The following is a 16,722-nucleotide window of genomic DNA, read 5'->3' as shown; positions in this document are numbered from 1 at the left end:
GTCACACAACATAAGGCAAATTAAATAAAGAAAAAGAAAGAAAAAGGTTAGAGGTTAGTCCTACACATGCATTAGAATGGACATGAATATGCCATTAATCTTCAAGAGGCTCATGCAGAGAGGGAAACACGTGCTTTAATGAGTCACAGTATCATGAGATTAAAACCAAGCAGAGAGACTGCTGCTGACGCTGAAAGAGAGAAGTCTCTCTCTCCATTGTTCAATCCCGACAGCCCTTTCATTCATTCAACAAATATTTATTGAGTGCCCACTATGTGCCAGGCACTGTTCTTCATGCTGGAGATATTGCAGTCAACCAAAAATCCCTTCTCTCATGAAGCTTTCAATCTAATCCTTGAAATATATATATACTTCCTCCATAGTCAGAAATTTAAATAAAGTAAACAAGGCAGATGAGAAGGAAATGTAGGTATAAAATATTTGTGTGTATATGGCAGAAGGCAATACTAAATAAGGTGGCCAGGGAAGTGCTCACAGTAAACATGCAGAGGAAGTTCAAGGGGCTCTTTCTAGTCATCTCCCTTAAGACAGAGCGATGGCTTCACCCCAAGAGTACCTTGGGAACAGCAATTCCGTGGAAGGACCATGGTACTGGTCTGGCCTAGCAGATTCAGCATCAACCCAGCTACACTGATGATAGGACTCACCTGGAGAGTTCATTTAACAAGCAGATTCCTGAAGGTTTCAATCAACTGGCAACTGGTGGAGAGCAAGTGTCCATGTGGAAGAGCCCAGAATCACAGGCCACATGTCCCCTCCTCACCCCTTACCAGGCCGTGTCTCCCCAGGGCACAGGGGCCAGAATCCTCCCTGGTGATTCTTAACAGTCCAGTTTGCAAAACACTGGTTTAGTTAAGAACAGGTGATCTGCACATCTTTAAGGAAGTAGTTCAGCAACCCTGTGTTGTGCTGCCTCCCGATCAAACCATCCAAACAGTTCTCACCCAGAATGTGCATGGAATCACCTGAGGAGCTTTCAAAATACTGATCCTGACATGCAGATCAATGGAACAGAATTGAGAGTCAAGAAATAAGCCCACACACTCGTGGTCAACTGATTTTCAAAAAGGTGCCAAGATAATTCAAAGAGGAAAGAATAATCTCAACAAATGGTGTTGTAACAACTTCACACGCAAAAGAATGAAGCTGGACACTTTCCTCACATCACACACAAAAATTAACTCAAAACGGATCAAAGACCTATATGGAAGAGCTAAAGCTATCAAACTCACAGAAGAAAACAAAGGAGTAAATCTTCATGATCTTGGGTTAAGCAATGATTTCTTAGATACAGCATCAAAAGCAGAGTGATAGGGCTTCGCTGGTGGTGCAGTGGCTGAGAATCTGCCTGCTAATGCAGGGGACACGGGTTCGAGCCCTGGTCTGGGAGGATCCCACATGCCGCGGAGCAACTAGGCCCGTGAGCCACAACTGCTGAGCCTGCGCGTCTGGAGCATGTGCTCCACGACAAGAGAGGCCACGATGATGAGAGGCCCGCGCACCGTGATGAAGAGTGGCCCCCGCTTGCTGCAACTAGAGAAAGCCCTCGCACAGAAATGAAGACCCAACACAGCAAAAATAAAGAATTGATTAATAAATTAAGGTTTCGGGCTTCCCTGGTGGCGCAGTGGTTGAGAGTCCGCCTGCCGATGCAGGGGACACGGGTTCAAGCCCCGGTCCGGGAAGATCCCACATGCCGCGGAGCGGCTGGGCCTGTGAGCCGTGGCCGCTGAGTCTGCGCGTCCGGAGCCTGTGCTCCACAACGGGAGGGTCCACAGCAGCGAGAGGCCCGCGTACCGCAAAAAAAAAAAAATAAAAAAAAATAAAAAAATAAAAATAAATTAAGGTTTCTTTCAAAAAAAAAAAAACAATTAGAAAAAAAAGCAGAGTGATAAAAGAAAAAATGGATTAACTGAACTTCATCAAAATTAAAATCTTTTCTGAACACTATCAAGAAAGTGGAAAGACAACCCCCAGAATGGTAGAAAATACCTGCAAATCATTTATCTGATAAGGGTCTGGTATCTGGAACATATAAAGAACTCATACAACTCAGTAATAAAAAAACCAAATAACCTAATTTTAAAATGAGCAAAGGATCTGAATAGACATTTCTCTAAAGAAGATATGCACATAGCAATAACCACATGAAAAGATACTCAACATCATTAGTTACTAGGGAAATGCAAATCAAAACCAACAGAAAGGCTACGATCAAAAAAATAAAGATAATGGGCTTCCCTGGTGGTGCAGATCATTAGTTACTAGGGAAATGCAAATCAAAACCAACAGAAAGGCTACGATCAAAAAAATAAAGATAATGGGCTTCCCTGGTGGGGCAGTGGTTGAGAGTCCGCCTGTCGATGCAGGGGATACGGGTTCGTGCCCCGGTCCGGGAGGATCCCGCGTGCCGCGGAGTGGCTGGGCCCATGAGCCGTGGCCACTGAGCCTGCATGTCCGGGGCCTGTGCTCTGCGGCGGGAGGGGCCACAACAATGAGAGGCCTGCGTACCGCAAAAAATAAATAAATAAATAAAAAATAACAAAAGTGTGGGTGAGGATGTGGAGAAATTAGAACCCTCAAACACTGCTGGTAGAAATGTAAAATGGTACCATCACTGTGGAAAACAGTCTGGCAATTCCTCAAAATGTTAAACAAGGAGTTAGTTACCATATGATCCAGCAATTCCACCCTAAGGTATATACACAAGAAAAATGAAAACATACATCCACACAAAAACTTGTACACAAATGTTCATAAGAGCACTATTCATAATAGTCAAAAAGTACAAACAACTCAAATGGCCATCAATTGATGAATGGATAAACAAAATATGGTTTATCTGTACAATGGAATATTATTCAGCCATAAAAAGGAATGAAGTACTAATACATGCTACAATATGGATGAACCCTGAAAACATTCTGCTAAGTGAAACAAAGCCAGTCACAAAGAACCGCATATTGTTTGAGTCTATATGAATTGGACAGAACAGGCAAATCTATTATAGTGACAGAAAGCAGATTAGGGGTTGCCTAGGGCTGGGGGGAGTGAGAGGAATCAGGAACAACTGTGAATGGGCAAAAGGGTTTCTTTCCGAGGTGGTGGAAATGTTCTAAAATTAGACTGTGGTTACATTTACACAACTTTGTGAATATACTAAAAACCCACTGAACTGTACTCTTTAAATAGGTAAACTGTGTGGTATGTGAATTATATCTCAATAAAATTGTTTAAAATAACTATTTTATTTGTGAAGTTAAAAAAAAAAAAAAAGAACTGATACATGGCTCCTGTCCTCACACAGTATATACCAAACTAAGTATAAAGCCTACTGCGACACATTTTCCACCCTCTCCTGTCCCTTTATCCTAGTTAATCTTGTCAAAGGAGGAAAAGGCAAAAAGGGGAAAAGAAAGTCTGAACAATTCCGCATCCTGTCTGCCCGAGATGGGCTAAGAGATGGAACAGTAACTAGCCTGGATAGTAGGAGTCCCGGTGATGGCTGCATGCTCACAGAAAAATTCCTCACTTCTTTGCTCTCTCTTCCACCTTGGATTGTGCTACTTCATCTCCATCTTTAAAATAAAGTCCCATTTGCCACCTATTCTACGAAGCCTTCTCTAGCCAGTAACCCCTCTGGGTTTCCATAGCATTCTTGGCTCTGCTTATGGAGTCTAATGAAATGCTCATGCATAACTGTCTCACAATTGCCCTCACCCCGCTCTTGGTAAATTATATAAGCACCTCCAGGGCAATGACCTTAAACCCATTACACCTGCTAGGCACTAATATATAAGGCACTCAGGAATGGGGCACCCAACAGAATGTGGAGGTTAGGGTTTAGGGATACTTTTGAGAAATGACTTCAACATTCTTAGCAATTAAGGGAAGTCAATTCTTCCCCTGCTGGCTTTCCCATTTTACTAACCAATTGAAATTTTCAGGTTTTTGCCCTGTCCCAGCCTCACAACCTCCCTAACCCTGCCCTAGGAAAGAAAGAAAACAAACACATCAAAAAACCCCATAGATAAACAGTCCACATCTGTGGGCATAGCTTCCGGCTGGCAGCAACGCAGAAAAAGCCAGCCATCTCACCCACTTGTCTGCATTCTAAGGAGGAAACAGCCTGTTCTCTCTCGCTGCTGCCTCAGTTCTAATACAGGCCCAAGGCACGCTCTGCTTCCAGAGCCTCCCCAGCCTACTTCATACTTCACCCTGAATCATTCAACTGTGCTGGAAAAACCAGACACCCTCCCCAGCTGGCAGAATTCGTAAGAGGCCGCAGCCTCCCTCTGATCTCTTGGAGAAGGAGGGGAGAAACACAGGCTTGAGTGTGCAGGCCTGCATAGTTGCAGCTTTGGGGTATTTGTAGCCTTTGGAATCGTTAGAAAAAGCAAAGTCAGTTCCACTTTTTACATAATGTTCTGCCAACCCTTCAGCCTGTTTGAGGAAGACTGTGTAAGGACTGAGTTAAGGTACATTTCATGATGCCCTCCACCGCCAGCCCCATTCTCCCTAAGTCTCCTGTGGCTGGGACAGCAAAAAGCAACCATGCTCAGAAGCTGAGAAATAACCTCAGGCGATATGAAATACTAACAGTATCCTTAAGAAAATGAAAACCAAACAGAATAAACTCACCCACATCTATATGCAGTTGAACAAAGTCAGGTCCCGGGCCGGTCCGTGTCCTTTTCCACAGCCCCACGTGGGACCGCTCCCCTTTCTTTCTCTTCCAAACACCATACAGTAGACCCACACTTTCTAGACACAGTCCCCCGGCCACAGAGCCAGGCAGAAGAGGCACCCCCGGGACACTGAGGGCAGCTCTGCTCCTCTACAGATAATCCCCGCAACAGTGTGACTGGAAGATTTTCAGACTAACCCTTTTAGGCAACTGGGACTCCTGACTTATGAGAAGTATCCTTAGTGAGCTTTCTTCCCCCAGAACAAAGAGATTTATTATTTTTTTTAAATGAAAAAACAAAAAACCACCAACAACCTACTTTTCATGAACACCTCCAGTCCATCTGACAAGCAGGTTTCAGAGAATCCTGGAGCACAGAGGTAATTTTTCCTGTGTATTTTCCAAGAGCGGGTTGTTCCCACCACCATTGTTGGTCAACAGGTGAAGGCCACTGGGCTCACAGTCATCTGCCCATTGGATCCCAACTGCCTGGAACTTGCCAGGTTGCCTGGCCCTGCCCCTTAAAATACAGCCCCTCATACCAGGTCCCCCTCTGAAGGCTCCTAGAGCATGGTGCTGACGGGGATCATGACGCGCTCTCTCTGGCGGCTCTACAACAACAAACCATGACAGAGGGTCCCGCCTCCTGCTCCACCAAGCCACTTGGACACTGGGGTCAACTACTTCTTAGATCTAAGGAGTTGCTCTGCAAATTGAGGGGATGGAAGATCTGGGGGTGGGAAGAGAATCTGCTCAACAGAGCCCCCCGTAGTCACTACACGGCATCTTTTAAATATATTGGTGGTACTTTTTCTGCCGAAGAGCTGTTTTCCCAAAGACCAGCTGACCTCTGCTCCAGGAATGAAGTTATTAAACTCCGTTATAAAGGCAGCAGGAAACAGAGAGCCAGGCTGGCTGCACTCTCAGGAGACATGGATCCCAGGCCAAGTTCAGCCAAGAACTCACTATGAGCAGGTGACTGACCTCCTTGTCATCTGAAAAGTAAGGATATCACTTGTTTTACCATATGCCAAATATGTCCTGCGGCTCAAAGAGCATAATAAAGGAGACTGGGCTTTGCAGCATTTAAACCATTTCCCAGATGTAAGGTGGCATGTGCTGTGCTGGCTCCCAGAGAGGAGTTGGGCAACTGAACCCGAAGAGCAGCATCTCATTGATCTTCACATCACTGTGCTACACACTGGGTGAGCCAACTACCCCGATCAGTCCGTGTTTGACAAGGACCCTGGGCTCTCGCTCCCCAGCACGTCACAAAAGTGAAAAGAGGTCATTTATTAAAACTAGAATAAAACAAAGTGACGTAGTTTATTTTAGACTTCCAATGAAAGACAGAAGGAGATCATTTTATGACAATTTGAAACAAGGATTCTGAAAAGATACAGCAGGGCACCCTGGGCTCAGGCAGGGAGGTACCTGGAGTCCAATAACATGTGTGAAATCCCAGCTTTTACTAAACATCACAGTGGGTCAGGGAAGCATGCATTCTGGATGAGATGTCAGAGTCTGAACCCCAGTTGCTGACTGTGTGACCCTGGGCGCAAGACTTGACCACTCTGTGTCTCAATCCGTTCACCAGTAAAATGGAGTGTAGCTGCCTTCATCACTTTACCACCCCTTGTGGGGTTATCATGAAACCTGAAAGAGTTCATGTTTGTAAAGTACGTAAAACAACATCTGGCCCACAGCGAACACTGTTAAGTATTGTTAAATAAACATCCACTTACAGAATTCGCAGCAACAGTAAATAAGATGTGTGTAGTTTGTTTAGTAATGTAACTGCAGGAAGTTAGTCATAAATTTAAATATTAGTGGATACAGGGACTTCCCTGGTGGCGTAATGATTAAGAATCCGCCTGCCAATGCAGGGGACACGAGTTCAAGCCCTGGTCCGGGAAGATCCCACAGGCCGTGGGGCAACTAAGCCCATGCGCCGCAACTACTGAGCCTGTGCTCTAGAGCCCGCGAGCCACAACTACTGAAGCCCACGCGCCACAACTACTGAAGCCTGCGGGCCTAGAGCCCGTGCTCCACAACAAGAGAAGCCACCGCAATGAGAAGCCCACGCACTGCAACAGAGTAGGCCCCGCTCGCCGCAACTAGAGAAAGCCCGCGTGCAGATACGAAGACCCAACACAGCCAAAAATTTTTTAAAATAATAAATAAATAAATAAATAAATTTTAAAAAAATCTTTAAGAAAAATAAAAATAAAAATTAGTGGATACAGATTTAGATAGCTGAGCAGACGATTTACAGCCGACTTCAGGCCTGAGGTTACCCAAAGCAAGTTTACCAGGTCTCCTGGTGTTCAAAGTGAACTTCACAGGAGACTGGACATCCATGTGCATCCAGCACTGATGGAGCTCTGCCAGGCACACCGCGCTGCTGGGAGAGCTAAGTGCCCGACCTCGTTTAAGCCTCGCTCCACCTTCACAAGCTCATGACTTCAGGACCATTCACTTTCTCTGTGGATGAAACTGAGGCTCAGAGATGCCAAAGACCTTGTCCATGGTCTCCCAGTGCTGCAAAGTAGAGCCAGAACTGAAATCCAGATAGGCTGGACTCCAATATCTGTGCACTGGCAGAACGCAGAAAGTTCCGATCACCGCAGTGTCTGATCATAAACCATTTCTGAAAGTGCTAATTAAGATGCTCGTTGATATATACTCCTACTTTCAAATAAAGAATAAATCATCCTTAAACTGTAACATTAAGTTTTTTGAGGGGAAAGCAGAACCACCATCACTAATTGTAAACCACCTAAAACTCAGCAAATTGAAAAGAAATAGATTCTCCACATACCAGCATGTTATCCAATACTATTTTATTCTACTGAAAAAAAAACCTCTCTGGCCTTCCCAAAGAATTTCACACATATAGACTTACTTTCTCAAATAACACAGAAAACCATTACCAGCCACGTCCTGCAGTAAAACAGAGAGAAGAGGAAAGGGGAAAAACAGAAAGATCCTTATTTTCCAGAAAGGGTTTGAAAGCAACACTGCTAGAAAACACTATCCTGCTTAATCCCAGTGCCCTGTAAATAGACATTTAAAAAGCTATTTATACAAATCAAAACATGCAAACTGCCAGAAAAAATACATTTCTTTAAACCAAGGAGGGTCTTGCTTCTGGTTTTCTTTAGAAATCTGAGGTTACAGAAAGCAGATTTTTATGATTTTAACTGCACATAAAAATACGTGTGATATTATGGTCTGCAAAGGTCTTGAATCCAACTAGGATAAGCTGTTCCCTCACCATGATCATCCTGACTGTGGATTCTGTCCTTTTCACCCTTAACTGTATGCAAACGCATGATGATAATTTTGCCTGTCCTGGAGCACGCCTATTTCTTCCCACCTTTGCCCTTCATCTCTTTGGGCTTCTAGAGCTTTCCACAATGATTATAGGCAAGAAGGTCCCAAATAGATACTGCTTTCAAAAAGAAACTCCCTCCTCCTCCCTTGTGCTAGCTTACTGAAAGAAGGGAGGCTGCCCTTTCCAAGCCCCTGGCCGCCCCTCTTGCAGGAAGCCCTGGGGCGGGCGGAGGGGTGGGGCAGGTAATCCAGAAGAAGACTGTCTTGCAAGTCCCAGCCCCAGGGCTCAAAACACAAAATTTTGCAATTTGTCCCACTCCTGTAAAGCTCCATTCAGAGCAGACCACTTTGTTTTCCCAGGAGATGTGTAATTTTAGGCAAGGTTTCTGGAAGACAAGACACTGTAATTAATGTTTGTTGAGGGGGTGTGTCAAGGACACAGGAACTTTTAAAAATGTCCAGTCACATCTTGATGGTCTCCAAAGAGTTTGCTGACTTAAAAAGAGTATACAAGGCCCTGTAGCCAAACTGAAAAAAAATCTCTAAAAGCAAAAAAAAAAAAAAAAAAAAAAAAAAAGTGTCAAGGAAAAATAAAAATATACATTCCATTTTTCACATAATGTTCTGCCAAACCCCATGCCCCACGACCACACACATTTCTAGACACCGCCTCATGCTGTGTGAGCAGCCAGGCCTTCTGCTGTCCTGAAGCCAAGGCTGGGAAAGCAGCAGCCATGAGACCAGCTAAGAGGGTGAAGGGTGCTGTGGCAGCCACACAGCTGTCAGCCACTTCCAGCAAACTCGCTGGGAAGCCAATCTCTACACTTAAGGTGCTGTGCTCCCAGCCCTCACCACCTCTCCAAGTGCCTTAACTACAAAGTCTCTCTCGGCAATGTTGATTCCAGATGTTAGCATGCCACTTCGGATTACTCAATTTCAGGTTTCCTTTCCTGTGAAACACCTTACACAAGTTATCGGGAGATAATGTGGGCCTCACCAGCTTCCTGCTTTCAGTCTTCCCACAATGCTAACAATGTATTCTTTTCCATTTCCTTGTTCCAAAAAGCCTTCCACCACCAACTTACAGAAAAAAAAAAAAAAAAAAAAAGCCTCCAAAAGAATCTCCTGGTCTCTATACTCCCAGCTCTGGGGTCCAATGGTACACTGCCCCCTCTACAGTGCCCGCCCCTTTCTCAATGTGATGGCACCACCATTCTTCAGTTATCACAGTACTGTACCTTTCAGATATACAGCATCGGTACCATGATAACCGAAAAAGGACAGTTCAGTCTCATATCTACCTGAATATTTCCTCGAACCCAAGGCCCATTCCCCCCGCCAGCTTCCCACCCACAGGTGGCCATAGAATGATCTTCAAGTATACAGACACATGTACAGCGATGTCAGTGCTCAAACAGGCTATTTCACAGCAACCTCACCGACTATCAACAGGAGTGCTTCTTTCACTGTGCTGTTTAGAATTCAAGTCTTCTGAAGATCTGCTCTTTTTTGCAGAATGCCTGCTTTAATACCCCAACAGTCAACTTCTGATAACATCTCATGGCCTCAAACTCACCTCTGCACTTCCCTCCTAGTCCAGTGGTGTTACTATGAACTTTGCCTCTTGGACAAAAAGGCAGTCCTTTTTGCTAAAGCTAGGAAAAAGAGGGATTTTTAAAAACTAACAATAAAACCCAAGCTATAACAGAAGCAGGAGTTTACCTCCAAAATGGAAACAATATCTAAAGCACAGACATAACTGTCTAATATTGATCATGCAGTTTTAATGACACAGAAATGACAGATGGGAAGGAAGAAACTGCAGGAAAGAAAGGAAAGCAAAATCCTTGTTAAACACCAGATGAAAGCGACAAGCTCCAGCTCATTTAAGGATCAGCATAATCAGGTGGGAACAGGATAGCGCTCATCATTTTGTTCGACTGGAGGATTAAACTGGACAGCATAAGGAGGATGAAAGAAAACAACTCACGTGTAGGGAGAGAGCGGTCCGAGAAGGACTTTGGAAACGTCCTGCTGTCCAAGGGTCATGAGTAACAGAGCCAGGCTTTGGTTGGTCGAGTCCACACATCCACCCTGTAAACACAAACACTTTAAGGATTAATCATTGTACCAAACCAGATCATGGAAAACCAACAAAACAGAGGGAAAAAAAAACAGACACCGATGCCCAGAGTATCAGAACCACAGAAGAGCAGACGGCAAAGTTCAAGCAATAATAAAACAGAATAAGTGTCTTTTAAAGAGTTATCCTCATATCAAGTAACTGTAGGGGGTTAAACTAACAGTTAATCCAAACAACTGTAAGAGCTGAGACTATCAGAATGAATAGACATTTAAGTTTACTGAGGTATATCTAGTGAAAAATGAAACTTTCCCTTCGTAATTAAAGCCATAGCAGGACATATAAGCAAAAAAGCATAATTATTTTAAGGCAATGCATAGTTAATTACCAAGGGTTAAGTGAATGACATTTCTACTTATTTAATCTGTCATAGAACACCACAGCTAATCTGACATGAGAGGACCTTTCCCTTTCAAGGGTCTTACCTACAACACATTCAATTACATTCAGAAACTGCCTGCCATGTCACATTAGATTCCCCTCTTTAACTCTTCCTGTGTGCCTTAGAACTGGAGAACTGTTCAGACCAGATCCCTCCATTCTTATTGTTTATGCATTATTTTCCCCCATCTTCCCTGTTCTTCCAAATCAATAAGCAGGACAAAATTCTCTTCAAAAACTTTCTCCTGGGCTTCCCTGGTGGCGCAGTGGTTGAGAGTCCGCCTGCCGATGCAGGGGATGCAGGTTCGTGTCCCGGTTCGGGAAGATCCCACATGCCGCGGAGCGGCTGGGCCCGTGAGCCATGGCCGCTGAGCCTGCACGTCCGGAGCCTGTGCTCCACAACGGGAGAGGCCACAACAGTGAGAGGCCTGCGTACAGCAAAAAAAAAAACCAAAAACTTTCTCCTGAAGTACAACTGCTTTAGTTGCCTTTCTTCTTTCATTCTCGAATTTTTCAACCACTTAAGCCATTTTGCTTCTGCTTGATGCATGCATTACTGCTGTTTCCATTTGTGCCTTAAAGAATGTCTTTATTTCAGATCATCCTCTCTGGGATAACTTTATTTAAAACAATTTAAATTTACACTGTACATACTGAAAGCAGGATGACCTTGAATGTCTACATATTTGGCATATTTCACAACAAGAAATCCAGTTTCTAACCATGGCACATCACTGTTCAAGGCTAGATTCTCCCAGACTTGGAATGGGATAAGTGGTCACCCACTGCTGCTTATGTGGGTACACCTTTCTCCTTTCTTAATGCACATAGGGTAGGGAATAAATCGATTCTCAGGTACAGACACTCATTCTCTGCTGTTAGACTTCATTGAGGACAATGGAGTAGGAAAATCAGAAGCAGATCCTACTGCCAGCCTTTATGCAATCTACTGCTCTTCCTAACCTACTTGAGTTAATAAAGGACAATATTTATCTCATTTAGCAAATTTTAGGACTAGAGGAGTTCCAGCACATATATTTCCATCTAAACGGAAAACCTGACCCATGGAGAATAAAAGAATATATGACAAAATATATTAATATAAGAAGATATAACAAAACTATTTGTTTTACAGAACTTTCTCCTTTTCATAAGATTGCCTAAAATTAAACTGTTCTCTTCAGTCTCTGCTTCTTAGCGCTATGTTGCTATTCTGCTATTCTCAATTGATTTTTCTTATGTACTGAACCAAGATTTTACTGCAGTAAATATATTAGGGTCTGTGTACAGGATACGACAGGGGAAGTGGCGGGGCCGCCTGGACAGCAGGACACAAGCCTCGTGCAAAGTAGCTTCAATCTCATTACAAAGATGAAATATGAGCAGGAACCAGTAACAAGTGAAGGTGAAGACGAAGTTACGCGGCAGCTGGGGGCTGTGGGCACCAACCGGGACTGCCAAGGTGGTGCGAGAGGGGTTGTCACTCCCCTGGCACCAGAGGGAGACTTTGGGGAGATGGGGCCTTGAGCTGGCCCTGGAGTGATGAGCAGGGTTTGGAGAGGGAAGAAGAGAAGGAGGCTGGGGGAGATACAACCCAGGGCTGGCAAGGACCAGCCAGGAGGCCAGCCTGAGAGTGGCTGTCTGCTCTCTGCGGAGAAGTATGCAGAACTGCAGGGATAAGGTGGAGTAGGCAGACTGAGGTAGGGCTTTTCTAACTGGGCCATGGGTTTTGGGGAAGTGAGAAGCTGGTGAAGGTCTCCGAGCACAGGAGTACAAAGATCAGATCGCAGCTTTAGGGGGAGATTTAGGCTGAAGAGGATGCTGAAGAGGGTATGGAAAGGATTTCCCCTCTGCAAGTAGGGAGAGCCAGTACCTATATCGGGGGAGGGGGGAATGGAAGGGAGGAGGGTGGTAGATGGGGACAGAGAGAAGGATAGGAAAGGGCAGTTCCAGAAAGCCTGGGACAGAATCAAGAGGGCTTGGTAACTGATGAGACAGAAATGGAACAAGAGGAATTAGATCAGAGGATTAACTTTGGCAAAAATAAATAGTACCAAAGGGGATGGATTTTTATTACTTATTTAAACCACGTCACATCACAGACTTACAAAGAATTATTATAAAAACTGCATGCATTTTCATCCTTTTAGCAATTAAAGATCAGAGACACACACAAAAGAAGTTTTCTTAATGACTTAAAACGAAAAACTCAGTCCAGCCACTACTGAACGGTTTAAAGCAGAACTTAACTAGAGTAAAGAAAAAGTAAAATAAAATAACCTAATCCAGATTGCATGTTTTCGCTCTTGGGGACTGGTGGACTGCGCTTTCACCCTGAGGCTTTTACTCTGCCATTTACGGAGATACAAAACTCATATTCCAGCTGTGTCTGGGGGCTCCCACTGGGCTATCCTGTAATGGGATACATCCAAATCTCCCAGGTCCACTGGAAAGAGAGGGATGTGTCCCTACAGTCAGAGAGAAGGCCTGCCAACCACCCCAGGACCAAGGCAGGGAAACCTGCACGAGTCAATAGCGGCTGAGGGACCCACGTGTCTCCAGCAGTCTTTCTTCACAAATATCTAGATGACAAACTTCCTGAACTGAGTAACTGGCAGGGCAACCTCTTGGTCATTTACTCCATTTACTCCCCAATTTTAGTTACTATCCATCTTTCTTTTTTATTCTTTTTTTTTTTTTTTTTTTGTGGTACGCGGGCCTCTCACTGCTGCCCAGCGGCCATGGCTCACGGGCCCAGCCGCTCCGCGGCATGTGGGATCTTCCCGGACCGGGGCACGAACCCGTGTCCCCTGCATCGGCAGGCGGACTCTCAACCACTGCGCCACCAGGGAAGCCCAATCCATCTTTCAAAAATCACTAAATTTAGCATCAAACATTGGAAAGACTTTGCATTGAAAAAGCTGAGGCCAGATCTTGACTGCTCAAGAATTATGAGACGGTATTTCCTTGCTCAGAGGGATTTCTTGTGATAGACTATCTCCTTCCTCCACTATTTCCTAGCTGAATGGTGAGTAGAGGCAATGGGGTCCCTCTACTGAGGACACAGTTATAGGTTCTTTGTCTTCCATTTAATTAGATAGACACTAAATAAGCTGGAAATTTTAATGAACTTTGAAACAGTTCATTCCTACTTGTTCCACCTTGTGACCAATGAGATATTTTCAAAAATGCTGACTTTGATCAGGGGAGTAGACTGTGGCAATAAGCTGTTTTCCTTAGTGAGGCCTGTGCAGGGATCAATACCCATGACCCAGGCATCACCTTGCCACACTGATTAATAAATTACAGTGGCAAAAGGAAGAATTAAAGAACAAAATCACCACTGTACCAGCCTTACTGATTTTATTTCACTGGGCTCACGTGTGATTTTTGCCACTTTAAACAGAGCAAAACTTCCTAGAAGACTTCAGGAAAGAACCACAGAGATGTCTAATAACTGAGAATAAATACACAGGTAGTACAGAGATGAAAAGGCTTTTCAGCTGGAGAAAAAAGACAATTTACTAACACTCTACACCATCCAATAGCGAATCACCCAGAGTACAGTCGGCCCTCCACATCCACAGGTTCAACCAACCACAGATTGATTTTCAATTTCAGATGACTGAATCAGCAGATACAGAACCTGTGGATACTTGGGGGGGCCGAGGGGGGCGGTAATGAAACACAGACTTGAGCATCCACGGATTTTGGTATCCACTGGGGGGAGGAGGGGTCCTAGAACCGATCACCTGTGGACACCGAGAGACGAGTGTATAGTTCTTGTTAGTGCTCAGTTTAAGAATGTGGGCCCCAGTGTGCATCCACAGCAGAGGAATGATCATCCCTGGAGCCTGTCCTGGATTCTGCATGTCAAGGAAAGGGTTTCACCTTCCTGAGGTGCAGACTAACAGAAATCTTGGAGACAGGTTTGTGACTCTCCTCTAACCAAGTATACAGGATCTTAAAGAATGAATTTTCAGGCAGCTTATCTTATTTCTCCTGCCATCATCTTTCCTTCTCTTCCAATTTCCTCCTTGCTTATTTTGGGTCGCCTCAGCTGTCCCTGGGAAACAGAGTAAAGTGTGTGTGTACATATGTGCATGTTGCTCTTATGGATCAACAGAGAGAAAGGACTGTGGCAACTGAGGGGACAGGCTTGGCCAGACTGGTCTAAGCTGTGTCCCACCAGTAGGGCAGCAGAAGCAAAATGGTAATCAGTGCAGTCTTGTCTTCATCATCGTGTCATCTTTTCTTTGTCCCCTCTTCCCAAGCCCCTACTGTACTCTGACACAGGCTGGCCTTCCATAGACACTCTTCTATGTGCTCCCAAGCACCCTACAAAATCGAGCCTGTTGACACTGTTTTCTATATGAATTAACTGTCACACACAAATCCAGGATTCCAGCTTCTCTTGAAAAATCTGAAAAGAATGAGCCCCCATCCCCCTATGGCAACGACAGGGGGCTGAGAAAAGGTCCCTGCTTTGCTCCGGGGGGTGTGTGCTCTTCAGTTGGCCAGTCACTGCCTAACCTGCTTCATTTTTCACCTTCTCTCTCCTGTATGACTCTGTTCCAGTTCTCTGCCCTCTCGATCATTAAAACTTACCCGCCAGGACTTCCCTGGTGGTGCAGTGGTTAAGAATCCGCCTGCCAATGCACGGGATACGGGTTCGATCCCTGCTCCAGGAAGATCCCACATGCCGTGGAGCAACTAAGCCTGTGCGCCACAACTACTGAGCCTGCGCTCTGGCGTCCACGAGCCACAACTACTGAGCCCACGTGCCACAACTACTGAAGCCCATGCACCTAGGGCCTGTGCTCTGCAACAAGAGAAGCCACTGCAATGAGAAGCCTGGGCACGGCAACGAAGAGCAGCCCCCGCTCGCCGCAACTAGAGAAAGCCTGCGTGCAGCAACGAAGACCCAACGCAGCCAAACATTTAAAATAAATAAATAAATTTATATTAAAAAAAAAACTTACCTGTCATATTTAACAAACCAGTGGGGCTGGGCCTCTGCTCACTGACTAGTTTAGCTAATCCATTAAGCTAGTTAATGCTAAACTGTCTAAAGGGTAAGAAGAGGCTAACTCTTTGACTGAAGCCCTTAAAAGAGGAAGAAAGTTGCTAACGAATAAAAATGACACACAAAGAACTGCTTCCTGATGGCTCCTCTCCCGGACCTGCAGAAGCGGAGGACATACCCTATGGATTTCTTCGAGCAGCAGCTTGGCACAGTTCCTGCCGAGGTCCTCGGGAAGCACGGCTGCCCCCTGGCCCTGGTGGTTGGAGACCAGTTCAGCGCTGAGGAAGGTGCCGTTCGTGGTCTCAGCCACCAGCCACAGTCCAAAGCCTGGAGATCTGGGAATTCAAAGTCACAGACACTGAGTAGCATACGAAGTGGTGTTCACATTCACCAGTAAAAAGAGAAGACAAACATCTTTTTGATGGCATTCTGTCTGGTCACATCAGGTCTTATTAGAGTACCTCCCAGCTCACACTGGACATACACATGACACAGTAAGGGCATACATGTGACAGAACCAAAGGTGATGCAAATTTGCATTGCTTTTCTTTTTAGCCCTCCCTTCCCCTAGCTCTCCCTTACCTTTCCCCACTCACTACATTGTAAAAGATCCTGCTGTGAGTTTGTTAACAATCAACATATAGAGCCCCTAGTTTCTGAGGTAGAGGCTCGACACTATTCTGCAGAGTAAATAATACCATCCCCACCTTACAACTGAGGAAATGGACAAATCAAGTGACCTGCACCAAGTCCATACAGCTAGAAAGAGACTGAGATGCGCTTCAAACACAAATCTTCCAGATTCCAAAGCCGACGCAAGTTCTCCACCACGTCACTCGCTCAGCCCTCAGTCACAACCAGCCCAGAAGTACAAGCAGCCTGGAGACCATCTGATTACAGCTCTCCTGTAAACAGCAGGCTGTTCCCCTGTGATGAGAAATACCACACGAGGAGAAAGGGCCTAGAGAAGGCACACCTTTATGTTTTTGTCCCCAAGGGACATCTCTAACTCAGAATTCACTTAATATAATCAATAAGCCAGCACCATGTTCTCACCTGTGTGTTTCAACCACCAACAGCCAGACCCTAACACCCTTCCTTTCCAGTACCACAAATGACTCATGTACG

General features: G+C 45.0%; 1 protein-coding gene across 10 annotated transcripts in view; it reads right to left on the bottom strand.

Moving 5' to 3' along the window:
* Positions 1-16,722, bottom strand: part of RCL1 (RNA terminal phosphate cyclase like 1) — a 171,504-nt gene that overhangs the window by 114,854 nt on the left and 39,928 nt on the right. For 7 of the 10 annotated variants that reach the window (XM_055087201.1, XM_055087204.1, XM_055087205.1 and 4 more), the window contains exons 7-8: positions 15,773-15,929; positions 10,035-10,138 (exon numbers count right to left, since the gene is read on the bottom strand). In XM_055087201.1, coding sequence (XP_054943176.1) covers positions 10,035-10,138; positions 15,773-15,929 — 261 coding nt within the window. Of the gene's footprint in view, positions 1-6,006; positions 6,365-7,613; positions 7,652-9,620; positions 9,700-10,034; positions 10,139-15,772; positions 15,930-16,722 lie in introns of those variants that run through there. The other 3 variants (XM_028493951.2, XM_028493950.2, XM_028493949.2) reach the window with 3 other exon arrangements.

This window comes from Physeter macrocephalus, chromosome 9 (genome assembly GCF_002837175.3).
Source record: "Physeter macrocephalus isolate SW-GA chromosome 9, ASM283717v5, whole genome shotgun sequence".
Lineage (NCBI taxonomy): Eukaryota > Metazoa > Chordata > Mammalia > Artiodactyla > Physeteridae > Physeter > Physeter macrocephalus.
This window is presented reverse-complemented; position numbering and strand designations above follow the sequence as displayed.